The sequence below is a fragment of the Xyrauchen texanus genome, chromosome 49 (assembly GCF_025860055.1).
Source record: "Xyrauchen texanus isolate HMW12.3.18 chromosome 49, RBS_HiC_50CHRs, whole genome shotgun sequence".
NCBI lineage: Eukaryota > Metazoa > Chordata > Actinopteri > Cypriniformes > Catostomidae > Xyrauchen > Xyrauchen texanus.
This window is the reverse complement of record NC_068324.1, coordinates 12,377,256-12,387,474: the sequence shown is the minus strand read 5'-3', so window position 1 is coordinate 12,387,474 and position 10,219 is coordinate 12,377,256. Positions and strand designations below refer to the sequence as shown.

General features: G+C 38.4%; 1 protein-coding gene across 1 annotated transcript; it reads right to left on the bottom strand.

Annotated features, from left to right (window-relative positions):
* Positions 1 to 209: 209 nt before the first annotated feature.
* Positions 210 to 8,587, bottom strand: tnni4b.1 (troponin I4b, tandem duplicate 1). Its single transcript, XM_052122875.1, has 5 exons — positions 8,495 to 8,587; positions 6,479 to 6,610; positions 6,284 to 6,373; positions 1,137 to 1,310; positions 210 to 925 (listed from the first exon to the last, which is right to left on the bottom strand). The coding sequence occupies exons 2-5, from the start codon at positions 6,581 to 6,583 to the stop codon at positions 839 to 841; spliced, it is 456 nt and encodes a 151-aa protein (XP_051978835.1). The 5' UTR covers positions 6,584 to 6,610; positions 8,495 to 8,587; the 3' UTR covers positions 210 to 838.
* Positions 8,588 to 10,219: the final 1,632 nt, after the last annotated feature.

The following is a 10,219-nucleotide window of genomic DNA, read 5'->3' as shown; positions in this document are numbered from 1 at the left end:
TACAGACTTTATACATTTTTGTTAATGTTAATTAATAACATTGTTATTGATTAGTAACTCATTGTTAGTTCATGTTAACTAATTTTGTTAACTAATGTTAACAAATGGAATCTTATTGTAAAGTGTTACCATAACAGCAATGCTTGTCATTGAAGGACACACAAGGGAATTGCATGTTGACACAACACATTTTTCTTCATCGCATGGGATCATTTAATTTTGGAATGCCATTACATTGCATTTTGTACTCTCATTAGACTAGAATGTGTTACAATTCCTGACATTTATTTCCTTAAAAACACTGACTTCTTCTAGTTCACAACAATGCATACAATTTATCAAATAATTTCCAGTCTGAATGATTCTCATGAATAAAGTATGCATTTAGCATTTCAATACACAAAACATCACATTTTCAGAGTGCAAATACATTTGTACAGACTGTATACAAATTGCAGCATAGGGCAGAAACTGGTAAAGACAAACAAAGTCCTAAGCTCTTCCACAAAAACACTCATACCTATGATCATTATTAACAGTTTTTGTGTGTTCAATGTACGTGATTAGTCAGAATAGTATCTTTAAAATCACACTTGCACAGTTTGAACTTTATAGCATCAAATCACAAGTGTAGCGGGAGCCTACTTGTATTGGTATACACATCTCACTCCCCTTTCTTGTTACTGAGCCTGAAAGTTAGCTAAAAGTAAGAAAACATTATCATCTTCTTTTCACAATGCTTGTTTTTTTTGTTTTTTTTTCAACACTCAATATCTGAGAAATGCCAACCATGAAATATGTTGGACATCAAGTGATAAAAGGTACTTTTAAACTTTTTTTATTGATTAGCATTAAAGAGCTTCTTCCTGCCTTCCATTCCAGACATAGCCTCCACATTCTTACGCCAATCAGTCACCTCTTCTTTCTATAAATGGGTAAAATGGATGTTAAGAATGCTTGCAATAACAACTGTGATTTATTACAATGATCAATTTAAAATTCTAGAATTCTAAAGGGCCGTTCACACCGTGCACATTTTTGCATCCATCTGCATTTCTGTTGTGCCGTTTATTGCTGTTTTTTAATTCAAGAATGAATCCTGTGTGAATGGCTCGTAACAGAACAAAATGCATTACCTTCTCTTCTTCTTTCTTTACTGTTTTCAGGTTGGCTTTGAAATCGGCCTTTGATGACAGTTTGGATTCGGTCAAAGCACCAAACATAGCATCAGAAGACTTCTTCACCCTCTTCAGTTTGGTTCTGTTCATTGTACCTTTCAAGTCCCAAATCTTCTGGGTCTGAGACTGGATCTGAAACAGAACACATTGATGGGAATTTGTGAAACAACAGTACTGATGTCAGTTTTACATTTACATTTATGCATTTGGCGGATGCTTAAATGTCTAATAGTGCATGCAATATATTATAGCATACCTACATTTTATCAAGTAATTTTCATTTCTTTAGTGCACAACACATCGTTTCAAAGCAGCTTTACCGAAAATTATGCTGTAATAAAAAATTATAATCTGATCTAATTGAAAAACACAATTGAAAACCATGCCTTAAAAATCATTGTCTTTAGGCCCCCAGTGAGAAAGCCAAAAGCAACTGTGGCAAGTAACACACAAAAGAATTTACTGGAGAAAAATAACCTTGGGAGAAACCAGGCTCCACTGGGGGAGCAGGTTCCCCTCTGGCTATACAGCATGAATATAATGCAAATATGAATTAACTGTGAAGTACAAGTCTTGGTTCATGTAAGTATGAGTAGATATTGAGGTATCTTAAAACTAAAGGGTTGTGTATGAAATGTTAGAATAACTATATGAATTTAGATAGACAAGTTAATGATAAACAGATCTTTGAAGTCCATCTTAAATTTACTTCGTAAGTGTAGTGTCCTTTTTACTTGGCTGAAGAAGGCTTTTGTTTAAATGAATTTATTGTATATATATTCCAGTTTAAGAGAGTGGTGTCCATCCTGTGACATCCCTGGGAATCAAACACATGACCTTTGTGTTGTTAGCAACTTGGTTTACAAACTGATCTACAGGAACTAAAACAGCTGGTAACATATTCATACTAACCAGCGACTAAAAACTCATTTCAGAGTGCTCTGAGCAGAAACAGTATTTTTTTCATTCTGATTCTGGCATTCTGCAGCTATGTTAACTGGTTGGAATGTAATAAAATAATGGTTAATAACTTTATTTTAAAAATGACTGTATTTGTGCTAAAGGTGTGTAATATACCAGCTGCAGTGTTCCCAGACCTCACATAAGAAATAAGGGAAATATTGTCTGAAAAACAATCTCAAATTGTGGGACTTGCCTCACCAAAATAATTTAAAATATGAGATCCAATTTTTTTTTCTCATGCTGGGTATTGATCATAACAAGTATAGCATATACAGTAGTAGTTAATATAAAAGTAATGTATTTTTTCAAAAAGTTTATTTTGGAGCCTGGGTATCTCAGCGAGTAAAGACGCTGACTACCACCCCTGGAGTTGTGAGTTCGAATCCAGGGCTTGCTGAGTCAACACATTCTCACACCCCAACTCATCACATACGGACGCTTGGGCAGGACCCCTTGGTGTCGCTTATCGACGCGCCGGGTGTACCTTTGGCTTCCTTTTACGACGCGTCCGGTTTCGAAACATAAAAAACCGGTTGGAGGGCCATTGTAGCGTATTCCTTTTGATTTTTATTGATCGCGGTCTCGACTCTCAACCCGTTCGCGGCGTGAGCTTACCCGAGACGTGAGATTTCAACGCCGCACGCTCCGGTTCGGAGGTATGTAGAACGTGACGTGTCCGGGGTTTTAAACATCAAAAAACAGTTGGAGGGCCATTGCAGCCTATTCCTTTTGATTGTTATTGATCGCGGTCTCGACTGTCCACCCGTTCGCGGCGTGAGCTTACCCGAGACGTGACATTTCAACGCTGCACGCTCCGGTTCGCGCAGATACATGGAAGTCTATGGGACCGCCCTGCGCGTCGAAAAACGATGCCAAAAGGTGCATACACACTGCCAGCGACTTTATCGCTGCAGGTCGCCAGTGGCTGGCGGTGAAGTCGCTAGTGGGTGTTCCCACTACTGGTTGCCTAGTAACGTTTATAAATGACATTCACGGATGCCATTCCATTGCTGTTGACACCATTCCATTGCTGTTGACAGCGAATCTCTTTTCTTGCCACTAAAAACAAACATTTTGGAGGGAAAAGACTAAATATAAATGGAATCAGTACATAAAATGCTTTATATCAAAGATGAATGAGAAACAAGGCGTGCTGTTTGCCATAGCGGCTGTTTATCTGCGGCGAAAATGCAAATGTCGGTCTGTCTGGGTCCATAAAATCCCCGCGATCTCAGATACACCTTTCCACACAGTATTTTTCTTAAAAATGTCCTTGTACGTGGGAAGAGACATATCATAGAGCACTGGAACATTTCTAACAGCAAGAATTAGCCTTTCATCAATCTTTCCGTTACTGCAAGAGCTGAGAGAGAGAGAGAAGGATCACGTGAGCTCTCCCGTCTTCTCTCCTATTGGCTGTCGCTTCCATTAGTCGCTCCAAAGTTGAACTTTTCTAAACTTTGTCGCATCGCTGGACACGCCCACATCTAGCACCAACGGTCGCGACAGCTCGTGTCGCCGGAAGTCGCTGTGCTCGCATTGAAAATGAATGGTATTGAGTTGCTGTCGCGCGCGATGTCGCTGGCAGTGTGTACGCACCTAAAGGTGTACCCGGCGCGTCAATATGCGACGAAACCGCCCGAAGCGTCCGTATGTGACGAGTCGGGGTGTTGGCTGAGTGAATCTAGCCAGGTCTCCTAAGCAACCAAATTGGCCCGGTTGCTAGGGAGGGTAGAGTCACATGGGGTAACCTCCTCGTGGTCGCTATAATGTGGTTCTCACACTCGGTGGGGCACATGGTGAGTTGTGCGTGGCTGCCGCACTCAACAAGCCATGTGACGAAATACACAGACTGACGGTCACAGATGTGAAGGCAACTGAGATTCGTCCTCCATCACTTAGATTGAGGCGAGTCACTATGCCACCATGAGGACTTAGAGCACATTGGGAATTGGGCATTCCAAATTGGGGAGAAAAGGGGAGAAAAAATAAATACAAATAGAGGTATTCGTAATATTAAATATATATTTATATTATTATTATTAGTAGTAGTAGTATTTTAAAATGACACATTTTTAATTCAACAATGTGCATTTAGGCAAAGAAATGTGTGATGCAACCATTTCCTTTAGGATCAAAGCACATGCTAAAATTCTACTATAAAGACAGTGGTCTAATTACACATCTCTGAGGATCTTTCCTGGGCCCTCAAAGCACAGCAGCGTTTGATCTCATCTATCTTGGCAGATCCTGCTGAACTTTTACAGCTGCACTATTAAAAGTATCTTAACTAACTGCATCAGTGTGGTATGGTTACTGCACTTCTTCAGATCAGAAATCACTCCAGCTGGTGGTGAAAACTTGCACACTATTTCATTGGTGTCCAGTTACCCTCAGGGGTGGGAGGGTTACTTTTAAAATGTATTTCACTACATATTACAGAATACATTATGTAAAATAGAATTTGTAATGTATTCCATAAGATTACTCAAGGTCAGTAACGTAATCTAAATACTTTGGATTAAGTCAGGTCAAGTCATTTTTTTTCAAAACAGCTTTACAGAAGATCAGGCGTTAACAGAAGATAAAGCTGTAATGTCTATAATGAGTCATCAGTGTGTAGTCTGATAAAATATGATTGTGATGGATTACTTCTTCAGCACTGGTAGATTTATTTTTTTTTGACTAATAAAAATCTACCTAAATACACATGTTAAAAATACATTCTCTGAAAAAATACTAAATATCTCATGCGGTGTTGCTTCTAAAACAAGATAAAGCAAGTGTATCTTGTTTTAAGGATTTTTAGATATTTTTCAGAAAAAATAAATACAAAAATAATGAAAGAATGACATTTTTGTCCTAATGTCAAAGGTCTTACTAAAGAGAGAGAAAAAACTAAATCTAACATGGATGTCCGTGATAAAAATTTTTTTTATAAAAATTGTGCCGTGCAACAGGTACATGTAAAAGGGCTAGAAAAAAGCATTTTAGCTTAGCATAAAGGTTAATGTTCACGTGAGAATTTAGGTTTATTTTTATTTCTGCTTCTCCAAACTTACTTCAAACTTCTCTGTCTGCTCGAATGAATGTAACATATCAGGAGAAAGTGTTTCACCACTGTTCAAAAGCTCCTCATATGTATAAATGTTTTTTCAACTGAATAGACTAAATATTAAATGAAACAAATGAAAGTAAATTGCAACGTAATCTCTTCAGTAGTCAAAATCCTTTTTGAATGTAACTGTACTTTGATTAAATTAGTTACAGTTAAATTTGAACTGTAGTGGATTACAGTTACTTATATTTTGTATTTTAAATACGTATACTCGTTACATGTATTCCGTTACTCCCCAACCCTGGTTACACTATTTTAAAGATATGTACCACAAACGCTGCCTACAAATGGTGAGAAATATCATCACCCCAACCATGGTCTGTTTACTCCTCTCCCATCTGTAAGATGGTACAGGAGTCTTCGCTGTCACACCAGCAGACTCCGAAAAAGTTTCTTCCCTTCAGCGGTCAGCCTAATGAACTCTGGTGCTGAACTGTGCTGACCCCACACCCCCCAACATTACTGCTGTTTGCACACTACTGTAATACTGTAATACTATAATCCTAAGCATCTTCTGTCTTGCATTTAACTATTTAGATCTGCTCCATGTAATTTGCACTACAATGCTAAATACCTTAACCTCAATCTCAATCCATTTTTGCACATTTTGCAATATTTATACATGATGCCATACAGTATATGCTCTACTAGTCACTATTCATTCACACATCTCTTTACAATGCATCATATCTATTTACAATCCTGTCATTTGCACTGAGCTGGTCTCTACCACTTGCACTATTACTGTATATATATATATATATATATATATATATATATATATATATATATATATATATATACTGCTACTTTAATCTAATCGTATTCAGAAAATGTACTGTAATAAACCCTTTGGTCTTTGGTACAATTATAAGATTATTGGAACTAAATTAAATGGATATTAAGTGGTTACTTGCTTTAAAAAAATATATATAATAATTAAGTCCAAAACAATTGAATTGTTTTGCATTTAGTTTTGGTTTACAGTTATATGAACAGCAAAAAAGGTGGGACAAAATGCTACCTCTGATTCATTTTTAGCCACTTTCACTTCAAGGTCATATCGGGCCTCATCAACTACATCAATCTTGCGGTGAAGGTCTTTGCAAAGATCCTGCAAAGAAAGATTCAATGCATTTAGTCATTTAAATCATGGATACATTTTTGCAAATTGCTGGAGCAGATAATTGATAAAAAAATTAAATAATTAAGAAAAAACCTGTAGTTCCTGTACAGACAGTCCAGATAGTTTGAGAGGTGGAACTCTCTCATTAAGAGCGTTATCTTTCTCTCTCTTATTCTGCTCTTTTTCAGCTGCTAGCATAGACGCCGCTGACTTCAAAAGTTTGGTCTGTAATATAACAGCACTGGTGTTCATATAAAGTTTCAGCAGACTTTGCACACAGGTTAGCACATAAAGCAGGACACTTCCAACAATGATCATTTACCTTGAATTCAAGTCTATCAGGGATTGCGTTTCCATAAGGAGTTCCAAAGCTAGGTTTTTGTATGCAAACAATTGATATTCACTTCCCAAAGCATTTTAATAAAGGTATAGTTCATTCTGTTATCTCATCCTCATGTTGTTCCAAACCCATTTGACACAAAAAGAGACAGAATGACAGCCATTGTAATGATAGACTGATGTCAGAGTGAAATTAAAAACAGTGGCAGTGTTTAGTTTTGAAGGCTATGTGCTCCAGAATGCAAGAAGGACACTTTGAATGCAGCCTTAGGATGCCTCAGAAGTTTACCTCAGAGGTTGCCTTCTCACTCATAGCGCACGTGCAAATTGACACGTTCTGTTTCTGTTTATCCAACGAAGACCATCTCTTTTAAACGAAGGTAATTCGAAGTTGAGGATGCTCGGTATACCGCTGCCTATAAAGGACGCATCCTACCTAGCCGCAGCCTTCGAAATGAGACACAGCTTGCAGCTTCTTATCTTACTCTCTGTGCTTGCCAAAATTCAAAACACGTCTTATCCAATTTTCGTGAGAGCGCTAATTCTAGGCGCAATTTTCGTGCCAGTGCAAGTAGGTGTGGATGGGAGTGCTTGTGATATCTCTAGATACACGCAAACTGTGGGTGTATTGTATCTTAATGAAGTGGCTCAAAGTGCAATTTGCTATTTTCATGAGATATACATCAAGACATCTGAGAAGCCCGTCTAATCTTGGCGCAAAGTCCAAACTCAGTTCCTTCATTTGCAGTTTGGGGATTTCACCAACAGGGAACAAGATGGCAGACAAAGCGAGATGGAGTTCACAACAAGGATATAGTTTTTGCGCTTCTATTCTATTTCTATTCTTCTAATGCATTACATGCAGCCCATTTACATTACAAATTATTATGATTAGGCTGTATTAATTTATTTAGACATTGCTTGAGTGGGAATATAATAGGACACAGATTGATCAATACCGCCTCATTAAATTACACTTGACCCAGCGCATTAGCGCTTGCGCATGGTTTCACCAACCCACTTGTGCCCAGACCTTGTGCATGCTTGCACGGATATATAAAAACTTCATGGACATGCCCACTGACTTTGTGCATATTTCAAAGTGCTGCACCTAACACTTACCACTCTTAAAATATGAGTGGGAAAGAGGGAAACATACAACCTCCAAATCGTTCGTCTATGATTTTTCTAATGCAATTACTTTCTGGTTTCAACGTGGGACCCGAATCCAGGTCTACCACGCTTCTGACACATGTTTCCGGTCCTGTCACAAGGCAAGGTGAATATACTGGAGCCCATGCAAAAATGTCTCATAGTAGATGCCGCTTGTCAGTGAGCTGGCATAATGTGGCCAATCCTAAGGTTTTCGAACTCTCGGAAACAACATGCAGACTTCCTGTGTGATCATGCTTGTCACGATTCATTTTCATTGTATAGATAAAATGATGCAATGAAAGTGAATGATGACATAGACTTACCTACTCCCTAACATCTCCTTTTGTATTCCACAGAAGAGAGAAAGTTATAGGGGTTTGGAACAATGATGACAGACATTTTTGGGTGAACTATCCATTACAGATGAAAAAAGAAGGAATCACTCTACTCTACCAACATAGGCTGTGAAGATCCATAACCCTTTATCAATTACAAAATGATCTGCATTGCTTTTTTCAACCTTTTTCATAAAATTTGTTTCAACAGTCAGGGGACACAAATGTTTCAGCCTCACGGCCTTCCTCGGTTACATAAAAAAATAAGCAGAGAACTTACCTTTAAGAGAAGCCGCCATGTGGCAGTATATTTTGTCTTTTTCTGAAAGAGATGTCAAAATGTAACGTCAATTCATTCCAGTCTCAATGCACAATAGTTCTGTCCATTGAAAAATAATTCTATGACCTTCTTAATCTTAATCTGAGTGGTCATACAGTAAAGTGACTTACCGGTCTACAGTGATAAAGTGTGAAGCAAAGCGATGAAGGAAAAATTAAACAGCAATTGATTAGCAAAAGAGACAAATCAATCAACTCTACAATTTATTTTTGTATTTATTTTATCCCCTTTTCTCCCCAATTTGGCATGCCCAATATCCAATGCTCTCTAAGTCCTTGTGGTGGCGTAATGACTCGCCTCAATCTGGGTGGCGCAGGACGAATCTCAATTGCCTCCACGTCTGAGACAGTCAATCAGCGCATCTTATCACATGGCTTGTTGAACATGTTACCACGGAGACCTAGCACATATGGAGGCTTCACGCTATTCTCCGTGGCATCTATGCTCAATTCACCATGTGCCCCACCGAGAGTGAGAACCACTTTATAGCGACCATGAGGAGGTTAACCCAACGTAACTCTACCCATCCTAGCAACCGGCCAATTGGTTGCTTAGGAAGCCTGACTGGAGTCACTCAGCACACCCTGGATTCGAACTTACGACTCCAGGTGTGGTAGTCAGTGTCTTTACTTGCTGAGCTACACAGGCCCCCCAACTCTACAATTTATTAACCATTATGATGTTTTGAAAATAAAATCATCAGAATATTTACCCTTCAGACATAGCAGTTCCTCCTTATGGCTGCAAAAAGAAATGTATTTGTAAGAGTGCTCAAAAATGCTTTTTTGGAATAGCATATATTCATTTCAAACATAAGCAATTCTTTAAAAAGTTCCAAACTTCAAAGCAATCTATGTTTAAATATTCCAATATGCTGGAGGTCAAAGCCAAGCAAAGTCATGTGATTTACATATTAAATGTTTTTTTTAAATGTCAGATGATGATCATTCAGTGTAAGAAATTGAGCTTCAATCTGTGCGTCAGACTTTGCTTGGAGTTACAATCCAGACATTGTCTGCAAAGGTGATGACAGCAAAGTATTTAAAAGGCACCAGAGTGATACCGTCACAAAGTAGAGTTTAATTCAGGGACCTTGTGAAGATTGTTTATATATGGTCAAACACACGCTCCTATAGCGCACTCCATCTGTACCTATTTATTGTGTCCTTACCTATTGTGCACATGGTTGTTAGTGTTCCCTGGCTGGCTAAATTTGAACATTGCTGCCATACTTTCATATGGCCCAGTTTCTAGCTCTAGCCTTGACCCCATGCACTGGATGCTAACTGCTAACTAGAAGCCAGAAGCAACATTTTGCAAATGTTGACCTCCTTTTCCCTGATAGATTCCAAACAGAAGTTGGCGAGAGTTGGACAATGGCAGTACTCTTTTGTGTATGGCTAATAATTTGTACATAAAAAAGAAGCTAACAATTAAGCAGCCATTGAAATAGTACAGTCATAGAGCTATTTTTTGCTCATCACTCACCAGAGCAAATTGTATGACAGTTTGAGGGTGACTTTAGTAGCACATGAAAGAAAAAGTATAATGAGGGCGCTAAAGTATTTGACATCCAAAGGTCTGCTGTATGCTGAGGACTGGTTTCAAGGTCTAATTGTGGATATTGTTCCTTGCCCACTCATGGTCCCCGTTTACACCTGATAT

What these genes read in the sequence shown, in the direction of transcription:
- tnni4b.1 (XM_052122875.1), bottom strand. Translation starts at nt 6,583, where the DNA reads ATGCTAGCAGCTGAAAAAGAGCAGAATAAGAGAGAGAAAGATAACGCT. An exon ending in TGTCTGTACAGGAACTACAG is followed by an intron (nt 6,374 to 6,478) that starts GTTTTTTCTTAA and finishes CTTTCTTTGCAG; the next exon opens with GATCTTTGCAAAGACCTTCA. An exon ending in TGGCTAAAAATGAATCAGAG is followed by an intron (nt 1,311 to 6,283) that starts GTAGCATTTTGT and finishes GTTCTGTTTCAG; the next exon opens with ATCCAGTCTCAGACCCAGAA.